We start from the raw sequence: 22,443 nt of genomic DNA on the forward strand, positions 1-22,443 counted from the left end.
TTTCACATTTCTCTATTTGCATGGATAAAACAACCTGCAAACACCCACACTGCAAAGTAAATGCATTCAAATTAAAGAAGAAGGCATAAAAACTGTCACGCCCACTTTGAACCTACCTCAACATTGTATAATATTCAATTCATTTCTGATAGTGTTATTAAGCCACAGCCTTCAAGTTATTGTGTGGTATACAATCAAGAAATGAAAGAAGATCTATAATGAAAGTTTCTTCCCTTTAAGATCTACTTTCTGTGAGGACTTTCAAAAGATCAGGACTTGAAAAAATAAAATAACACAGGGCTGCAGTGGCTGGAAGGTTTACTATCCTGGGTGGGAAGATTTGTACTGAAATGTAATGTAAACAAGAGGGGACTGTGGAGTATCACATCTATGCAGGGTACACAGAAGAAACCCACAGGACAGGGCGGCATGAGCACGCTGCTACAGGCAACAGTTGCTCTAAGACCTCTTTAACGTTAGCTGCAAAAAGTCTCTTGAAAAGGGTCCTGCACACATTGATGAAAAGTTGTAATATTTCCCCTGTTGGCTCAGTCGCGAGACCTCAGCGTATGCTGAGTGGCCTACGCTCAAGATCAAAGCAGTCTGAACTGTCCATACATCACACTCAACGCAGTTCCATAAGAAATAGTTTGAAACACCAACATATTGAATATCCCACCATTAAGTTAACAGTCGGTCGAGTATCAAAGATTTCTCGAGCACTCACCTCCCCAGGTGTGAACGAGGACAAGGAATCCGACGAGCAGAGAGGCAGTGTCCCGTGCAGCCATGGTTGTTGGTCGGTTCTGCAGCTGTCCGTGCTGGGGTTTGTGTGAAAGGAGTCTGACAGGGACTGGTCCTGCTGGAAAACTGAAAAATCAGAAGCAGGGGCAGCGGCGGTGCAGCCGCGGGGAGGTAGATGATGCAGGAGGGGCAGAGACAGGAGGTCCTGCCACTGTAAGAAATGTCGGTGTGAACGACACATAGAAGCGCGCAGTCGATCTGAGATGCGTCACTTTATCTCAACACAATAATTACTCCAAACAACTCGGCCTCAGCTCTTGTGTGGCTTACTTATTTGCAGGAATAGACTAAAATGAGTCCAGAGTCCGAGTTCAAATGAATGCTTGAGGTTGATATTTTTTGCAGTGTGCAAAAAAAAAAGGAGGAACTTGTGTGAGAGCAGCAGGATGGCGGAGACCTGGAGCGAAACACAGAAGTTAGAATTAACAGTTTCCCTGAGGTGTCCACCATGATAGGCTCTACATTTACCCACAACAGTATTATGACTTAAGTAAAAGTAGTTTAGCATGAAAGTGTAGTGTGGGTGGTAATTTGGTGTGGCAAGGTGTGGCTGTTACTCCTCTTTTGCACAACGGGCTCCAACAATTAGCATGCAGGTGTGTGTGTGTGTGTGTGTGTGTGTGTGTGTGTGTGTGTGTCTGTGTTTGCGTGTGCGTGTGCGTGTGTGCGTGCTTGGTGGCTTCTGTCTAATAATTGAACGATAATACCAGGACTGGATATGGTGGAGCTGAGGAGGAGTAAACATAACACCATGATTGACAAAACTTCCATCTGGTCCAACAAATTAGGTAACACTCTGTGTGGCTGAGCAAGCGCCATAACTCTTTATCTATACACATACCTGTTCTGATAGTTTTCATGCACATATTACATGCATCTGCATTTCATTTTTGAAAAAAATTGGATGATTGATAGTTTTTTATGCATCATGTGAATATGCAGTACTACTTCCTTAAAGTATTTATTATTTAGTTTTAAAGATTAAAATGTGATAATTTCACATGAGAGATTTGAGTTTTTGTCCTTGAGTTATGAACTGCTATGAATAAGTGGGCTGAGCTGATTAAGGGTGATATCATACATGCTTTTGTGCACCCATCAGAGTTAAGGTGCATTTGAATCTAAATGTGATGACAGCTGGAGTTTAAGGAATTTAAGAAAGTGTAAGAAGAACAAATCAGCTCACTCACCTTACAATAAAGTCAGTACAAACTACTCAGCTAAATGTTGTTCTTTATCAATAACTGTTACAAAGGAAACGTGTATCCACATCCAGCCCTTTATAAACCCTGTGAATATGACTCCGTCTTTGAGCAAGATGCCAAGCTTAATATAGACAAAGTAAAATACTTAAATCAGACTGACCATGGTGCCCACAAGAGGACCTCATATCAGACATGATGCTGACCTGCACTTTGGTTGCAGAACTCCAGTCTCTGATATGTACAGTAAAGCAGTTAAACTGTAAACATGATTTGGATTGTTAGGGTTTGAATAACTGCAGTAAAAAAACAATTTCTCCAGAGGGCTACAGGAAAATTACACAAAATACTGTGCTGTTGAACTCTTAGAAAATATCAAGTGGTATTGGGTTGCATGATCCAAAGCAAAATCATTGGTTAGGATCCTGTACACTTGATTATAAAAAGTAATAATAGCAAAGATTTTCATATCTAAAATCTCCGTAAAAAGTCTCCTTAAGTCTTTAAGGATAAGTACAATAAGTACAGTTACGACAATTGTTTAATCTCAGTATTGTTTGATCCAGTGTAAACTATCCCAGCCTGTGCAGCTGGAAACAGACGGGTGGGACGTGTCACGTACACTGATCTCTGTAACCTTCACAGCATGAAAACACCACAAGTTCGCCAGATGCGTTGCCCCTGAGTGCAGGTCAGAGCCACATAAGGAGGATCAGGCAAAGATACCAAACCTCCTCCTGAGAAAGAGTCTGCAGTGGAGATAAGGTCTGCCTCTGAAAGCCGTGCACAAACAGCTGGACAGTGAACCTGCTCAGAGGTGACATTTATCCAGAAGGATGCTGTGGTTGGTGTTGTTTGAGCCTTTTCCACATGCTTGTGGTTTTAAATGCTTGTGAAAGATGGCTAATTTACACTATGGGCATTATTTTATTCTGGTTGGAATCAGGACATTTGGTCAAGGCCATCTTCACATGTCAAGAATATTATGTTTCGGTTTATCTCAAAATTGTGTTTTCTGTTTTCTCAGCCATTTCACCATAATTGTTTTTGGCAACTAAATAAAGAAGCCGTGAGAAAGCTTCAGGGGACTTTTGTGTGTGAATTTCTCAGCCAAACTCTTGCGTTGGGAATGTGAAAGACATCAGTGTGAGGTAGGGGTCAGGCAAGATTTTAGTCAAGGCTATAGTAAACTCACTGACAGTCCCTTTCTAAATAATTTAAAAAGTGAATTCTCAACATAACAAGTTGTTTTATTGATATCACATAAGTTCTGGGCTGTACTAGAAAAGAAGTGGTTTGTAAGACAATAGTGTTTTTACCTGATCCGAACCGTCAGACTGGAAGACGGTGTGAAGAGGTGGCTGTCTTAAAGCGGAGGAGGTGCACATTTAGTAAGTTTACAAACCCTGGCGTGTAAAAATTCTGTTATCTTTGAACACAGCACGGTTTGCTGTTTTGCCTGTTTCCAGTCTTTATGCTAAGCTAACCATAGTCAAAGGCAGGGTTGATATATTGTTTGAAATGGTCTTTACACTCCGACAGCAATGAATAACTTATGGACTCTGAAAAAGTAGCAGCTGTAATCCTGTAAAAACGCCCACCAAACGCTTGGAAAGAACCAATAAAATCCCTCCTCGCCCCACTGCTTGTACTCTACGCCACTCATGAACGAGCCTGAGCTCAATGTGCATCACCGCCACATTGTTAACAGTTGTCATGTTTGTTTTAAACATTCAGTATGAAAATGTTAGGTGATTGCTTACAGTGAATGAGACATGAAGTGAAATTGCGCTCCTTTCTTCGTTCTGCTCTGTGTGTGGGTCGTATTTACCATGCCGATATTACAGCGGTATACAACTTCTCATCTAACTCTCGGTGAGAACGCAAATAAGCCTATTTTGCAAAATATAGATCTATTTCTTTACCGACCACCTGTTTTCTTAAAATTATGCCCATGGTCTCGCTGAGGTTTATATTTTTTGGAGTCTGCTGTTTACCTACTTTGAAAATTCTGAAACATAACAACAGAAAGGCAGGAAGAAAGTGTGTATGCTTTTACGAGTGCTTTTAGTTGAAACATCCTCTGTTCACTAGACATGTTTTTCCATCATAAAGCTATAGTAGGGGATCTGTTGGTGGAGATATGAGTGCTGTCCCGCTATTTTGATGGAAATATGAGGCCAATACTAATAACATCTGCAACATCTTTCTGCTGTGCTGTGAAGAAGCATTAATTGTGTCAAGTGTTGTAGGAAAAGCAACACAACCTCCTATCTGGATTACTGTATTGCTGAAACAAAGAAGGTAACAATTGCAATTGTTTGACTACACAATGTACTAGTACATACACAACTTTTATGTTGTTCAATAAAGTTCCTGTGAAATATTCATTACAAGTTTGATCAAGAGCACAGTATGTATCAAAAAACAACAGAGAGGCCCGTCAACACATCCTTTTTAAAAGAGATTCAAAATAAATGTAAATAAGGGTGTAAACCACAGCGCTGATTCTTTATTTCCTTTATGGTAAAGCACAAGCCGTGTGGTATGTAGCGATAGCAGAGTACCAATAGCTCTCAAAACAACTACATTGTTCAGCCAAGGTCAAGGTCAGTGAAATATGACTGAATCCTTAATGCTGCTATGTGAGTCAGGCGTGGCACATAGTATATGGGCCTATAGTTCATAACAATGAATTGTATTTATAAGCACCTTTCAAATTACCCAGGGACACAGTTTAATATATAAAATGTAGTTTGTTTCTAAAGCCTTCTTATAATTTCTCATGGACAATTTGCAAGAATATCCCCCTTTCACCCTTTATTTGATATAATACATCCTGAACAGGGCATTTGGGAATATCAGGGGGCAAAAGTTTTTGGAATGAAACTGAAAAGGGAAAAAGAAGCAGGAAAAGCAACATCCCCCCCCCCCCCCCCCCCCCCCCCCCCCCACACACACACACACACACACACTAACCCCCCACCCCCACCCCACCCACCCACAAACACACACACACACCCACACACAATTCCCGGGGACTGAAAAAGCCCTAAGACATGTTATCAGTTTTGTCAGGCATTTTCTCAACCTGACAGGGTAAAACCTTCAGCTATCAACCACCAAACAAACGCAATCAATCCGTAACAAAAATCTCTACCAGTTTTTCTCATTATGGTTAAATTAGAGGAGCAGTTGCACACATACAAAGTTATTATATATTATACTTAAAAACAAGTATTTTCTGTCCTGGGAGTAGTTACACTTAATTTGCACTTGTGCTTGGATCCTTTAACGGAATAGTTTAACAATTTAGGAACTAATCATATTTGTACCCTTGGTAGAAGTTAGAGGAGAAGATAGATACCACTCTCAAGAAGCTACAGCCAACAGCTAGTTTACCAAGTTTCCACTACAAGACTTCGCCAGTTTGCTTTACTGTTCTCACTGCACAACTTGTCTTTTTTCACACTACCTGACTCACCAAAAACACAAACAGTCTCAGTTCGGGAAATGGTCACGTTATTTTTAATCTATTGATTCGTTTACACGGACACGTTCATCTTGTTTATTCTGTGTTGGTCAGCATGTAATGGGAAGCATCTACAGTATAAGAAGGTTGGAAGTAGGAAAAGAACAACGAGTAAAGTTATGATGATCTGGGACATGATCTGAGGTTTCGATGGGGTGTTGTCGTTATCACAAAAAATTGCCTGTTTATACACATCTTTACTATTTCTTGTTTTTTCTACGTGCAACAATAACTTTGATGCTCCCGGGCAGATTCCCCACCAGCTCCAGATATTTTAGCCTGCCAAGACATTTGGAATGCATCTGTGAGGCAATAGCTTAGCATAGAGACTGGAAACAGAGGCGCACAGCTAGCTTTGCCCTGTTAAAAGGTTAAAAAGAAACATCTACCACACCACACCTACCAGTACTCCCTAACACCTACCAGTACTCACTAATTAACATGTTATATCTCATCTAACCCATATAAAAACCAAAGGGTGAAAAGGGTTATGTGTGGGACTATTTCTTTGCCGGGAGCAGTGACTATCTGCATGACTAATGTGTATGTAATTTACACAACAGTGAGCAATAGAGGCCTAAAAACCAGGCCTAGATTTTGGACTTGTCTTCGACCTGTCACTGAAGAGAAGTGTACTTTTGTGCAACTGTATATTTTGCATATATAACATATGACAAATTGCATTGCAGGGATTGTTATCAGAAGACAGTGTACATGCCATGGACACCACCACCTGACAAGTTAAGAGAATAAGCATATTTCCCAAACTATTTCATCTAAATACAGTAAAGGGCTCTGGCCCATCTGATAGTTGCCTTCATCTCAGTTCACACTCAATTTTACCCTTGAACTTGGCTCCTTTAGATTTCCACTCCTGAGGCACTTATTTGAGCATCAATACCATGCGTGCCATTCTTTCAAGACTGATTGATGGTTACACACGACTTCTGTTTATCTCACCGGGGCTCACAGCGGCGTGCTCACAGGCTAAGGAAAGGCTGAAGGAAGGAAAGAGAGGAAAAGAAGTCATTCTTTCTGAGCCACTGAGGCCAGACCCGAGAGCAAGTTGTTTTGGGGGTAGTCTGCCCGGCATGAGAGACGACTATTGTCCAAGTTGCTCCATGGGAGAGGGGGGCTTTCGAGCGTGCACTGGTATGGTGAGGGAGCTCGGGGAACGAGTGGGAGAGAAATTTGAATTTCTGCTAAACTCCGTCACAACAGCAGGGATTGTGACAAAGAGACACTTTGATAACTACATGAGCAAAGAAGTGAACATTGCTTCTCCATGGTGATTATATGTAATAGGGGCATTCATCGTAATAAATCCACCCACTGACATGTTTCTTCAGTGTTTCTGCCTGGGAGGAGTTTGGTATTAAGAAGAAGAGAAAAGGAAGATGAATAAAAAAGGTTAATGACTTCAGTGTATGAATAAATTGTGTTACAACTGTTTAGGGCAAGTCCTATCTGTCTAGAATTTAGTTCTAAACATCTTTACACAAGTGAAATAAATCTCTCAGGAAAGGGTATTATTTTGAAAGTCAGAATCGGAAATAATGAATTTTTAGAGCATGATTTTCTGGCTCTTGAAAGATAAAAGAATAGGGCAGGTCACTAGTTGAAAATCAAGAAAAATGAAACTTGATTTTGAAAAGGAAAAAAAGTACATTTGCATTTCACTTATTTTAAGAAAAAGAGACTTTAAGGACACAAATTAGTTGATCAAAAGTAGATTTCTGTAGTGTAGCTTGAATTCTTCAAAATAAAGCCTGTGTACGTTTCTTCGATACATTCTATTTTGCTTTGTGAAACTCAATAACAGGTAAAGTCATGATGCAATGTTGGATGTATCGACATACATTTTCCTTTTATGAAAAAGATCAACTCTCAAGGGTAAAGTGCTAATAATATAAGATTATTCAATGTATCAAGTAGTTTAATAACTAGTTAATTAGTCAGTTTTCACAAAGAAGTACCAAACACTGTTGGTTATAGCTTCCTACATGTAAAGAGTTGTTATCAGTTTTATATAAGTATAATACACTATATAATTATTAATACACTAATTTATTTAGTTTGTGTTTCTTTGTCAAATTAGATAGTTTAATGATTATTTAAGGGTTTTAGAGTCAGACTTATTGCATTAATTAATTCATTTAAAATTAACAGTTTTATTTATAATGAAAATAATCATTTAAATAATCAGTTGCAGCAATGTTGCAAATAATTATAGATTAAGTTTTGAGGATGGGAGTTTTACGCTGATGGACAATGATCCCACTGATTTTTTTTTTTTGAACAATGAGTCATGAAGCAGGAAGCTGCTACTCCAGCCTGCAACCTCGTGAACATCCTGCAGATGCACAGACGAGGTCCTGAGAAGACAACTCAAAGAACAGGAATGTCACACTGGGTGACACCCACAGTCTTAGTCATCCTATTCATATCTCTCTGAGACACATCAGTTAAAGCCTCAGTCGCTGCTTCTTAAATGACTCTTTTCTGCATTTCCCCATCTTTTGTCTCAGTCTTCCGTCACTCCCTTTTTCTTCTGCTCGTGTGTAGAGGAGGCAGCGGGTTTGAGGCGGAGGGTTCCTGAGGAATGCAGGGTCCTGCTCTGGGTCTTGAACCAGTCTACACTCAAGTGATTTCTACTGTTTGGAGTTTGTGTTTTCCCAGAGAAGCTTCTGGTCTGCCGCCTACCCCCTGGCCTCTTTCTTAAACACACACATAGACACAAATACACAGATAAATGTAACTTTATGTAAGTCCAGTGTACTGGCTGGCAGCCAAAGTCATCAGTGAATCTGATGATCTGACCTCTACATCCCAAAATGAACCACAAAGTATGGGAACACAACACAAAACTTGAAGTCATGGCCACGATGGCACATTTTCAAGATTGTGGGGAGACTGGTGGGTGCAAAAATGGTTAGGGCACTATGGATAGTGGATAAGGTGTTTGGAGTTTGCCCAAGACTATTTACAGACATCTTGCTTTAATAAACAGTATTCATTTCTATAACTGCAATCTGGACAAATCGGAACATAGTTCAAAGATGATTAAATGCAGAACTCTAAATGTACAAGACAAAATTTCCAGCCCATCTCTAGGAATTACATCATTGGACAATTCTGCAACTCACGATTAAATTGTTAGAAGAGATTGCTAAAAATTTGACATTAAACTAGATTGAAATGTAGTCTGGGGATTTCATTTATCTCCACATAATTCTACCCAAGTGGGTGTGAGTCCACTGCTAAACTGACTTTAGCTGCTCATTGGGCTGGCACAGAGCAATAAAGAGTTGTTTCAGGGGAATGGAAGAGCAGACAAAGTGGTGAAAGGGCGGGACAGATGCTTAAGTTTCTTTAAAGAGAGGAAATGAACCAGCGGGTGATAAACCAAATTGCAGTAAATCAGTCATCCGTGGGCCCCCGGCTCCTTGAAGGAAGTGCGTCAAGTTGGTTGGTTTGTCTTGTAGTCTCTTTTGCATCCAGTGCTTCTCTTGGTACCAATGTTGCCACCCCATATATTTTTATTGCCCTTCATGTTTGAGTTTATTTGCTTATTTTAAATAACCAGCTTCAATGTCTTAGTTTAAAATGGTTTTCATGGCTTGTCATCACTGACAAGGGGCGAATCTTTGTCTCAGCTGGACTGATGCTCCCGGGTTGGCTCTGCTGACTGATTGAATGTGAAAGCAAGCAGCATCAAGACTGCTGATACATCTGGAAACTGCACACTTTGAGGCAGCTATGAAGACTATGTGCTGTATACGTCACAAGGAACAAGTTATCTTGGTTCTACTAAATACATCCGCATCTTTGCGAGAGACCAATTTACAAAAATCGGTGTTACTGATTTTGGCTTCCTCTGAGCTGATGGATCTCCTGAGTCCTTTTCAGAAACGCTTGAGCTAAAGTAGACCCGAGAATTGTGGAGTATGCATTAAGGACACTTAAAAAAGAGGCTGCAGGAAATTTCAAATGAAAGCCTTTTGTAACCTCTCATCAGTTTGGGAGGAAGGATTTGGTTGACCAGAAAACAAAGAAAGCTGACAACTGGCCTGCTAAAGGACCACAGGAAAGGTTCCCATAAAAGGAGCACATCCAGACGTTCTCTGATAGAGAAAAAGGAATGCACAAGACCTTTTCTAAATTCTTGCACTGCTACCTATATGTCCCTGTTGTATCATTAAATTCTAAAACAATGCTGATGGCAAGTGTAACGTAAAGTTTCGGAACAGGATTTCCCATGATCGTATCAGACGGAGTTTCCCTTTGGTAGCAGGTCAGATGGGGAGGATGAGGCACAAGACAAGGAAGGAAATACTGTTGATATTGTTTAAGACTGCAAAGCTGTTGTGTTTCATTGTCACTAAAGTGGCTGAGGTAATGGGAGAGAATGGCTTAGCAATTGACATTGTGTTAATGTAAATGGGATGAGTTTTAGAAATCTACAATTTTTCTCTCTTCTCTGACACACCTACACACCCAGTGAGTTTCGAAGTGCAAGCAAGGTTTTTTCTTGTTACTTTATTTAAAAAAAAAATCTGGGGTGGGTTGGGAGGGGCAGATAAGGCGAGGGTAAATGCCAAATTTTTAGTAAAATAAATGAGGATTTTAATTAGCATATTTAGATGAGTGAATGTGGTATTTTGCTAATAAAATTAAAATAATACATACTGTACATTTATAGTTATTCTTTCACCAAAATTGTAGAAACCAAAAAGCTGATTTGTTTACGTTAACAGTTTATTATTGTGTGTATTTCCATAACAATTTTGCACTTTTATTGTTAACTACCTTAAATGTTATGTTTATCTAGTTTATATTACAGTATATTTATATCATATTGTAGATATACAAAGTTTGTATTCTATATTACTATTTTATTTATTATTTTATAAAACATTACAGTTTGGCTTACTAAAAGGAAGTGGAGAGCGTGAGGTCAGCTGCCGTGACCAGAACAAATATGGAGAGCAGTTTAGATTATCAGTGCAAAACTGAAAGCAATAAACGTTTGTCTCCAGTGGTTAAAGCGGTCAAACAGCAATCTAACGTTATTGAATTTACAGCAACTAGGAATATATGTTAATTTCTTTTGGATACCAGAACATGTTGGAACGGAGGGAAATGAGCTTGCAGATTTGCAATTGCTAAAAGTGCATTAAACCAAATTGATAAGGATATTTTAGAATTTAGTTTAGGGAGGTCAGAGGAAGAATCACTTATTTATTATAAAACAATGACATTTGGACAGGACACATGGAATGACAACAATAAGGGTTTTAGAGATTATTATACAATTTAAAAGTCTGTCATAGTGAGAAGCAATAGTGGAAGGCTAAATGTAGGAAAGAATCTTTTTCTAGATCAAGATCAGGACATGCGGGATTTACGGGACACCTTTTTTTTACTACAACATTTTTTATGTCAAAAAAGACGTCAAGTGTGAACAAAGCCTACTTTATATATGATTAAAAAAGACAGCGTCAGATAAAGTGAGATTTGTTAACGGCCAGGAAACAGTTGAACATGTGCTGATAGGTTGTGGGAAGTTCATTGTAGAGAGAGATACGCAGGTTACCAGATAAAGGGGGAAAAAGTACTGGTTAAAAGGTTTGTAATTTAAAATTTAAATAAAACAGGTTTAACATCTAGAATACATAACTTATTTTTAAAGTTCTTGTTGTTGTTGTTTTTGTTGTGTTTTTAATTTGTAATAATGTTGCTTGTGTCATGTTAAACACTCCGGTACAGTAGGTGGCGGCATGAACCGTAACGTTGGTTAGTAGCTCGCCAAAAAAACTAAAGAAGAAGAAGAAGCGGAAAAACAACTATGGGTGCCACATTATCAACGCTAAATCACACATCGAAGCTTATTGTGTGTTTTTCTTTGTCTTTCTTGATTTCGCCTGTCGGTTAATACAGATTACATATTTTGTAAATTGATTGTTTAAATGTTTCTGAACGGTTAGACAAAACGAAACCCGGAAAATAACCGGAAGTGTCCGTCTCGGGTTTGAAACTAAACATCCGCCACTGTAACGCGTGTGTTTACTATGTTAGCTCGTCGTTTCAGCCGAACATATACACGGACGATATGGATAGTAATGTTATCGTCCTGTTAACGGACCGAGGAAGAGTGTACTGTTTCGCCTGACCCAACGGACAAGGACACAGTCCGAAAAAGATGTTGCTAACGTCTGAGTATGTCGCCCTGAACAAACAAACAAGACATGGGCTTTGTCGTGGAGGCAACCTGAGAGCACCGAGAGGTAAATCATCGAGTTGAAGATACATTACCATGGGTTTGGTGAACTTTGTTATCTCCACTGTAGCGAAATGCCTGGACGCCGTCTGCTTACTGCTGGACCTGAATTTTGTCATCGTCCACAGCGTGGTGCGGACCGCCCTGGCGGTTATCACCTTTATAACCAGCCTGCCCACCCTTCTCCTCCACTCAGTGGCACAGTTGGGAAACTTAGCCGTGTTTAGCTTGATGTCCCTGGGCGAGGCGACGTCAAACGTAGCCCACGGTACTGTCACCATGCTGGGGAGCTTGGTGCTGGCTCTGGAGGGGCTGGTGGAGAGCCTAAAGATGGTGGGTTACCTGTCCATGCACGTCCTGCTTCGTGGGAAGGAGCACCTGTGTCGAGGTCTCCTATCAGTGCTTGAAGGCTGTGGCATCGCTGTCAGCCTGGTGGTCTATTTCACCAACACCGTGGTCAACTTTGCACTCATTGCAACGCAGAACGTTTACTCTGTGGTGGTCAGTGTGTGGCAGACGGTCTCCAACCCGCTGCAGAAGGTGCTGGAGTTCGTGTTGACCTCCTTCACCTTTCTGTACAGCAGCCTGGCTGGGACTTCGGCTTTCCTGTGGTCCCCCTTTAAACTGATGTTTGACTTTCTGGTCTCGCTAGTTCATATGTTTGTTAGCATCTTCATATTAAACATTTATGGTCTTCTGCTCACTGTGACTATTGCTCTAACTACCACCGCCTACCTGAATCCAGAGCTGGCCCGACAGGCTACTGTGCGAATTGTGGATTACGTTAACTCGTTTCCTGCCTTTCACAGACTTTTTTTTGCCCTGCACCGCCTTGCTTCAGCCTTGCGGAGGGCCCCATATTTTGTACGTGGTGCCATGCACCACCTGCAAAGAATACTCAATCACCTGTACCTGCTAGAGAGAAGACTTTGGCAGCGGCTGCCTCAACTCAGCAGCCAGCTAGGTCTGGCTGTGAGAACACAGCTCAACAGGGACAACAACAACAGAGTACGCGGCGATGGCGATCCTGGAGAGGAGAGGCGGGACCCACCAGATGGTAGAGCAGGAGATGGAGCCCACCAGGAGCTGCTGGATTTAGTTTTCCCCTCATCAAGCACAGACAGACCGCTTAAGAAGCAGTCATCTTCAGGCAAAGACAGTAAACCTCTGCCTGCCGAGAATCTGCTGAGTCTACTGAAGGAGCAGGAGGACAGAAAGAAGTGTGTGATCTGTCAGGACTGTACCAAGACTGTGGTCCTGCTGCCATGCAGGCACCTCTGCTTGTGTAGAGACTGTACGAACATCCTGTTGAGGCAGCCCGTTTACCAGCAGAACTGCCCGCTCTGTCGGCACATGATCCTCAACACTATGGATGTGTATCTATGAGGGACCAAGAGAAGTGGATCTGTGTGTGTCGGACCACATAGAACAGCCCATTAGTATATATGGTTAAAGTTTTACCTCAACTAAATTAATGTTGTGGAATTTTTTTTTTTTTTTTAAGTCTCGTAATATTTTACATTTGTCTTGCTGTCAACAAATTCCATAAAACCAAAGTGACATTTTAATCTCTTAATACTTTCCTGCTCCTTTGCCCTGGCGGTGGTACTTAAGACTGAAGATGTAAATCTTTAAAAATGGCTCATAAATATTACTTTAATATTTGCTTTACTCAGTCAGTACAAAACGGTGTGAATGGGTAGGTTTTGCCTGCACAAACAGTACTTGTTAGTATGGTCAATTTGTTGTTGGTACTGGATTTACTAGAATTTATGGGATATATATTGTTAATCAAAAATAAAGAATACCATACAGCTTATCTTATAAAATTTGGTTTCGGATCTGTTCACTTCATGTGAACAGTTTAGAAAAGAAATGCCTAGGTAAGCACATGTTGTGTCCCAGTTCCATATGACATACTAATGGTATGCAGTACTATATACCAATCTGTATAATGTGCTGTTTTGCAGTTAGTATACAAGAAATCAACAATATTAAGTTTCAACTAAAGGAATAGGAGATGATATAATACATGTGGCAACATTAAAATGACCCTATCCAATAAGAACTGTTTCCCGACCATCCACGATTTAAAGTTTTAGGTTTTTTTGCAACTGTGAGCAACTCTTGCATGATTCTTTGTACACTGTGAAAGAAAGGCGTCCTTTAACAGTACAGTACACTCAAAAAGCAGTTTTTTTTTAATGTATATACTGGCTGTTGAGTTTACTTTTTTGTCGCCCGTGAACACACAACACACTTAAATCCCGCTTAGAATTACTTTGTAGTATGGATTTGGGACACAGCTACAGTCACTGTCTTGCTTCTAAGATGCACCTGTTTAGATTTTCCAGTATTGCCACGTTGAGTCTCAGGTCTCGTAGGCATTGAAACCCGCCAGTGCCCTTCCTGATGCTGAAATGTTTACCACCGCTCATGTCTTATAATGTTGTGCTTTCAGTGGGACAAGCTGTGAAGAAGACAAAACAAACACTGTGCTTTATTGCACGAGCATACAAATGATTCCACACAAGCTGTACGTATGAATGCCATATGTGTAACAGTGTATTCAAAGCAACAGCAAGACCCTTATGCTCTGTTGTAAAAAAAAAAAAAAAAAAACTTTTGTCATTTAAATATTCTTCTGTAAATGATGACCACTTCTCATAGAGCCATGTAAAGAATTTTTCTGTATTTAAGGAAACGGATTTGTAATTTGACAGTCAGGTCTGATAAAATACAGACAATATACTTTATTCCATTTATTTGTTCTGATAGGGCTTATTCCAGTCTTCCATCAGAGGCACATTACAGTCACCACCATCACAAAATCAATAAAAGGTTTTCCCTTTCTTTTGTCATTGTAATAAAACATAATTTCTGTTTTGTAAAAGGACCATAAACTAATAAGGCTTTACAATTGAATTTGCTATTGTTCCTCTTGTTTCGAAGCTGAAGTGCTGACATTGATCAGTGTTCAACCTTTACAGGGCATAGTTCTAACCCTTACATAATGCTTTACTGTTGGTGAGTGGTGCCTTTTTTGTTATTATTCCTAAAATAATTTGTATGATTTGAAGAAATTGGATTTTTGCATTTTTTGTTTTTTTTGCTATGTTATACCAATTACTGACATTATTATTTGCCCTACAACATCAACATATATCAATGAAAGTGGTCTGAATCTCAGTTTTTGATATGGTTGTGAATAATTTCTAGAGACCACACTGTCGTCATTAAAGACTAGACTACTTCTCTTAAAGTATTCCTAAAACGCTATTGGCATTCCTAATATAAGATTGCAATGGACCATCGTCTGTTGTTACCTGCAGTTTGAATGACACAATGTGGGACAATAGGATTTGAAGACATGAATGTAACATGTATTTTTTTTTAATAAATCCTATGGCTGCCACATAACTGGCAAGTTGTTTGTTCATAATAAAAACAATGACTTTGATTCTACTGCTTATCTTCTGGATTGATTAATAAATAATTTATTCTAAACAATGGCAGAAAATAGCAAAAACAAAATGCCCATCACAAGTGCCAAGAGCTTACGATGATGTCTTAAAGTGTCTTGTTTTGTTTTACCTGTTCTAGTATAGAATGTAAAGATAATACGCTTTTTTACTTTTATAGAAAAGTAAGACTTCTACAAAATATTTATACTTGAGAAGCTAGAGTCACCTAACGTGATTACCTGATTAGTAAAGAAGTTGCCAATAATGTTTTTGACAATTGATTAATAGAGTAATTCTTTTAACTCTAATTTATTTAAACCAAAGTAATAGATTTTTTAATCTATTATTTTAAAGGTAAAATCTGCAATATCAGTAACGGTTATGTGAACCACAGGGCAGGGGCACATGGATATTTGGTTAAAATGAAAACATTTCTGTTTAAGAGCAAAACAGAAAATGGAGGATTACAAATTGATCTGAGGCTGATCTTTGAAACATTTGTCACAATAACCAATACACTACACTATATGGAGCTAGATTTGTTTATTACATGCCAGGAAATAAATGGCATGTAATAAAAAAGCTTATATCACCTTACCGTTACATCTGCTTGTAAGCTGAAGATTTACTTGTGCATTGACTTGTAAACAATGTAAAATCTAGCATGATTCAAGAGGAAAAGCCATCACATCAGCCTCTCTCTTCTCTACAGAATGTAACAGACGTGCTAGGCTGTTATTAGCTTCGGTTGATAACCTAGTATGACACGTTAGTATAAGAAGCTGCACATTATTCGGAGCTTAAGTGGATTTTTATTTACTAGTCATAGGGCATTTGTTATTATCTCCATACCTTCCAAAACTCACAGCAAGGCAGAACGGCTTTCCCACTCCTTGACAGGCGTGCTCCGTGTGTGAGAATACAAGGTCACGTGGCTGGGGGCAGAGGGCACATCGCTGATGTTATAGTGGCAAATAAATTAACACAAAATTGGATGATATGGCGATTAAGTTCGGCGATTTAACTTTCCTAAAGCTGGGCTTATCGTTGTGACGCTGTCACAACAGCAAAAAACATACAAAAAGATTTAAATGTTTAGGTAAACAGTTTCTCAAGCGGGGGGGGGGGGGGGGGGGGGGGGGGGGGGTAGCTCAGCCAATCAGGGCAAAGGGGCTGTTGCCCGGAAAACACAACCATTACGGACTGTTGGATAGTGTCTGTCCGAGTCTGATGCGATGAAAAAAAGCACCCTTCAGCGTCTGTGTAGAGCGTACTGGGGAGAGCAGCATCTAGACGGTTTAATTTGTATGTACGGGGAAATTACGCGTAGGGAGATTGGTCGGGGTGGCGGATGGGTCAAATATACGACACTTCACCCGGTCCTGTGTTTCCTTAACCGTCCAGTTACTGCCGCGTGCCAGGGAACCGTTGGGAACCCACGAGCTTTTCTTTAACCTAACAGCATGAAAAGGGACGCCAATAGTCTCGACCAAGCACGTCAAGGGACACCAATAGTCCCGACCAAGTTGGTTTTGGTGACGCGTGATAGGAGTGAGACTTTATTGTGTGCACGTCAGAAATGCCGTTAAGGCCTCATCGGGCCCAGGTGTGTCCCGTGTTGCTGATTGTGCTGCCTTCAGGTACAGATCAAAATAAACAGAGCAGCAAGCAGGAAAGGCAATCCCAGAATACATTTTCACATTTCACAGTTGAAAAGCATTGGTGTAAAATGATAAACATTATTGATGGCTGGATTCCATTTAACTGCTTCAGTTTCAGGGTCTGCAGCTATGGGACACAAATAGAATGAAGCAATCATGAATGTCAGTAACACCTGTGCTTTTTCTACTATGACAAGCTGTGAAAAAGACCTGTGAGGAAATCAATAGGGATCTAAAGCATACAGGACCACATTTCCGTCTTACATTCCTACCAACGTAATTTACCAATGCTCACATATTTTAAGCCTTGGCCTCTGCATCTTTTTCAAAATTAGTTTTTCTTCATGACATCCGTACAGCCTGCTTTATGTTCCCAAGGGCTTTCATATGTAGGGGTAATACAAATGTTTCTGGAATATAGTAGGAAGTATTTCTATGGGGGCTGGACATACAAAATGTCAGATTCCTTTTACTTTCACTTGACGCAGTATCTGAAACCTGAGATTCATGTCTTGCATCTGTGAGGATTAAGGGAGTGTTCGGGGCCTGCAGTAGGGTTGCAGGGTTTGAGGAGTGGGCCCCTAATGGTCATATGGGACCACTTCCACCACCATATGACTATTTTTTAGAGCCTTGTGGTTCATATCTTCATTCTCGTTCCCAATGTTCTCTCTAAAAATATCTCCAAATATATATATATATATATATATATATATATATATATATATATATATATATATATATATATATATATATATATATATATATATATATATATATATATATCCATAAAAGTCCATACCAGACATCTGCTAAGATAAATGAATGCAGTCAATGACATGAATCTACAATATATTTTTAATTTATATTTCATTTCAATGTGACATAATAAATGAATTTGTCTCTGAGCATCTTTTATTGTTGATTGACCCTCTAATTTACTGACGTCATCAGTAGCTCGGCAGGAGACAGGACGTCTTATCTTTTTTTTGTAATAACTGAGAGATGTTTAAGGTTTAAGTTGCATGACCACAAACTAAACACTCTATTGTTAGAGATCGAAAAACAAATCCAGGGGTTGTTTATTGTCTCCTGACCTGCGAGCCCAGCCTCAGCAGTGTTAGTAGTAAGTGAGGGTAGTGTTGACAGAGAGGAGGAAGTTTAATGTCAGGGAAAGAGCAGGAAGAAGTAAACCGAGGAGAGCTCTTTACTCCGGGGATTTGACCTCTTCCTTTTGACCACGCTGGCCCCGGCCTAGAGCAGTGTGGGAAAATGTCAGACTCTAGTGCACTATTCCCTGCCTCACTAACGCTCTATTTTTTCTTTTTATGATCGCTGTCTCTGTCTCTTACTCTGACTCTTTATTTCTCCATCCGCTCTAAACTGTGTGCTTTAATCTTGGTTGCTTAATGAGTGGGAAATCCTCTTCAAAACCAGAAGGGTCAAGCCATCTTAAAAGTGAACGTCTACCCTGCTTAAAATGTCAAAGATGGTGAATTTACAACGGCTACAAACAGCGAGCGGACCCTGACCTCTGACCTCCCTATGGGGGGCTCATTAACAATAAGAGGACTATCTGCATACATGAGCATATGTGGGAGGGCCTTAGTGTAAGTTTCTACTACCCGCCTGACATGACATGCCATCCTTTATGATGCAAAGACAACTACAGCAGTAAAAAAGAAACCAAAGTTTTAAACGAAGAGGTCACAACCTGGAGATAGATCTGGAAAACATAGAGAGCAAATTGTGTCATTTAATTAAGATGGTAAACAACAGTTTGACAATAATGTGAAGAGATAAAGAAGAAAAGGCAGGCAGCTCATTAACCCTGGCCTCCACCCAACACTGACTCAACTGTAATGAAGTGGTTTGTTGTATCCTTACTGCCTCGAATTAATGCAGTGTGTGATGTATAAGCCACACGGAGATTAAAGCTGGATGATAGCCATCCGTTCAGAGGGCTCATTATAGAAGCCCCCCCGTAGTACTTAAACTTTCACCTCCAGACTGAGAATGAAATGAGATGCAGTAAAATGTGCCACTGTTGGATGTAATGCTGCTGATTTAAATGACAGTGCCTGTAAAAGATGTTCCGCCCCTTGTAAGATGTCAGGTTTTATTTTTTTATGACGTTGAATCAAAAGGGATTTAATGTGGCCTCGACACTGATCGAGAAAAGGACACTGTAATGTAAAAGACAACAGAGCTCGACAAAGTGATCTGGATTCATTACAAATTTAACATACAAAAGTCATTACCCCCTTAATAGAACATCTAAATTGTCACTAGTGCAGCCATCGGTTTTAGCAGTAACATGAATAGTTAAATCAGGATTACCTGATTGTAGTATAAAACACCTGTATTTGGAACTGTTGGTGAATCTGCATATATAAACTGTATGTATAAACCAACCCCAATAAATGAAACTTGTCATGTTCACTGTTACACTCATGAAGAACAAAAACAAATGCTCCCCAGTACAAATTACAAACATAGATCTTGTAATAGTAATAATAAGTAATCATTTAAGTAAGTAAGTATGTGAAGTCAAACCAATGTAGCATCCTGACATCCTGATCAATCAATCACCAATTAGAGAAAACCCTGAATATCTGATTAAAAAATACTCTCCAAAGACTGAACTGTGCATCATTCCTTTAAAAAAAATCTTCCCAGAGATTAATTTAGAAGAAAAACTAGCTTTAAAGTAAACTTCAGTTTCAGTTTTCTGATTGTGCCATTACAGCATAATTGTAGTCTATGGCTCAGTATTTGTTCAGTACAATGTTTAATCAAAACTCAACAAAAATTTTAAGTACAATTGTGATCTCAAATTCTAGTCCAACAAAGACGTGCAAAAGCCCTCAGTTGCAGAGATTACTCGGTATTACTTACTTTTTACTCTTGAGTACATCCATGGGAATGTGAAAAACTAGTCTATGAGAAGAATTAATGAGAACACCTTTAAGTTTAAATGCATAGAAATTGTCCGAAATATGTTATACAAAGTTACAGCTGTGGTTGTTATTACTGGGGAATAAAATCTCATTTAGTATTCACAGATTTTCCAAATAAATTTTAACGTTGTTTTCTTGCATTTATAACAAACAGAGTAGAGTGCAGGGTGGCTCAGTATTGATACTGTATGACTGACGTGCTCCACAAACGTGGTTTTATTTTATGAAAATGATCACTCTGATTTAGCATTGAGTGTTTTTTAAAGGAGGCTCTTAAGTGAATTGTGATGTTATTTTGTCAGTTATTTATTAAACCAGTCATGTATGTATAATTTGAAAAAATAACTATCTGCCTTTACGTAAATATGTATCAATAATCTCTTGAGAGCAGGTGTTATGTTTTAAAATGTACCTGACATTAAAAGAAATGACTTATTTATTATATTAGCTTAAAAAGGGAGAATATGATAAGTAATAAATAAATGTTGAAGTTCCTTTGTGATATGATAGGGATTAGCTACTGGAACAGCTGTTGAACTATTACAATCTTAATGTGCTGTACATTCCTGTGGGAATTCTTTATAACAAGCACAGCGACTGTTGCTCACATCTTAAAGGCACCTCGGGGCTCAGAGACTGTTGATACAGATTGTTAAAATGATCAGACCTGTTCACATAATATGAAGTAAAAAGCATACATGATGCTCTCCTATGCAGATGTTCCTGCAGACAGTGTTTTAGTGATACATCACTGCCCCCTGCTGGACAAAGTAGTGTCTTCACCTACAGCCGAACCATCTTTGGTGAAGGTGATGCCAAATCACTGAGAATAACATAGTTGGTGACAGTATATTTTCTCTAGATGCTAGCTGTATGACTCCCTGTGTTTATCAGAAATATATTGGCCTTGTCTTCAGATTACGTTTTTTTTTGTTTGTAATCAACTACACACATTTTATTTTTAAGTTGAGATACCTTCTCATTGATGACAACAAGGTCATGTATTCGTTCCGGTTATCTGGGTACTGACAACCTGAAGTTTGTTTTCTACAGTTCTACGCATGGTTTTATATTTGATTTTAGACTGAATGTCTTTAAACAAGTTGCTAATCAAATTTAAATGTAGTCCAAGGATTTAATTTTTCTCCACAAGAATATCTTGGCAATGAGGAGAGGGCTTTAAAGGCCTAGTTCAACATTATGGGAAGTACGCTTGTTTGCTTTCTTAGCATAGATGAAGGTCAACAGGCCTCCCACTTATGTGTGTCCCTTAAATGTAAAGCTATCACTAGCAGCTAGTTAGCTTAGCACAAAGATTGTAAACAAAGAGAAACGGCTAGCCTTTCTCTGTTCAAAGGTTTGCAAAATCCACCTACCAGCTCCTCTAAAGGTCACTAATGAACAATTGTTTGAGCCATGCAAAACCGAAGGCTATGTAGACACTCTTGTTTCACTATTTCATCCACATTGTATCTGCATCAAGGCTTAAATCTAAATGTCAAAAATTGCCCTCTTTCACCAAGACACACATTGACCAATGAGAGCTCAGTATTTCAAGGAATGATGTCATTGCTTGGCCTTCAGCTTCAAGCAGAGTGATTTACAGACCGTGAACTAATGGAAATAACTGATTGATGCCAGGGGAAGATTGATTAACTCCCTGCTTCTCTCATTCTACCCTTAAAGGGAAAAGTTATGAGGACATATTTAAAGCCTAATTATGTGTACGAGTCTCAGGAGTGAAAGGAAAATAACATTTCTTCCTGTGTGAGACAAGCACAGAAAGGCTTTACTTGGGTTCAATTCTTGACACTGTTCACCCTCCTAAATAAAAAAACACAATGGGAGAGAATTAGCTCAGTAAACTGGGAAATTAATACATGTTGTTATGGAAGTATCATCAGTGACGGGAAGAAGGAGATGACTTCCATCAACCAGCTCACAGTGTTGAAGTGTAGCTGGAGAGTCTCACAGCGTTTGGTGAAACCATTAGGCCGTCAGAGGTAAACACTGTGAATCCATTGGATTTTTCCAGTCTTTTCATTGTGGTGTTTACTTTGGTAGTGCTTTGCCTTTGGGAATGAAAACCAGAGGGTTGGGTGTTGGCTTTTATTGATAAAAATGCCTTGTGAAAGTTGATCAATCTGGCAATGGTTGAAAGTGAGTTAGACAAGTAAGTGGCCTGCTTTTGCAGTACTATAATAAAGTATTTCCATTTAATCCTACTTTTATACTTCTACTCCACTACATTTCAGAGGGAAGCATCGCAACGTTACTTATTTATTTAACAGTTATGGCTACTAGTTTCTTTTCAGATTAAGTTTTTACATAAAAAAATATGACAAGCTTCTAAGATATGATGCATTGTTAACAGTTAAACCACTGGCTCCCAATCTTTTTGACCTGTGAGCCTCGCTGACCCTATTTGGGGCCCCTTGACATGTCTCAGATCTTTGAGTTGTTAGCAGCTCCAGCAGATAGGGGATTTACCCTCTACTTAACTTTTCTCAACCAGCTACAGCACTAAAATGCCACATATA

The 22,443-nt window shown here is 39.3% G+C and overlaps 2 protein-coding genes across 9 annotated transcripts in view; one reads left to right on the top strand and one right to left on the bottom strand.

Annotated features, from left to right (window-relative positions):
• Positions 1-935, bottom strand: part of mcamb (melanoma cell adhesion molecule b) — a 35,417-nt gene extending 34,482 nt beyond the window's left edge. For all 8 annotated transcript variants that reach the window (XM_034862632.1, XM_034862624.1, XM_034862614.1 and 5 more), the window contains exon 1: positions 728-935. In XM_034862632.1, the coding sequence (XP_034718523.1) occupies positions 728-791 (64 nt within the window). In that variant the 5' untranslated portion in view covers positions 792-935. The remainder of the gene's footprint in view (positions 1-727) is intronic.
• A 10,439-nt stretch (positions 936-11,374) lies between these two features.
• Positions 11,375-15,266, top strand: rnf26 (ring finger protein 26). The gene has a single exon (XM_034867593.1). The coding sequence runs from the start codon at positions 11,855-11,857 to the stop codon at positions 13,202-13,204; it is 1,350 nt and encodes a 449-aa protein (XP_034723484.1). The 5' UTR covers positions 11,375-11,854; the 3' UTR covers positions 13,205-15,266.
• Positions 15,267-22,443: the final 7,177 nt, after the last annotated feature.

This window comes from Etheostoma cragini, chromosome 3, assembly GCF_013103735.1.
Source record: "Etheostoma cragini isolate CJK2018 chromosome 3, CSU_Ecrag_1.0, whole genome shotgun sequence".
NCBI classification, from domain to species: Eukaryota; Metazoa; Chordata; class Actinopteri; order Perciformes; family Percidae; genus Etheostoma; species Etheostoma cragini.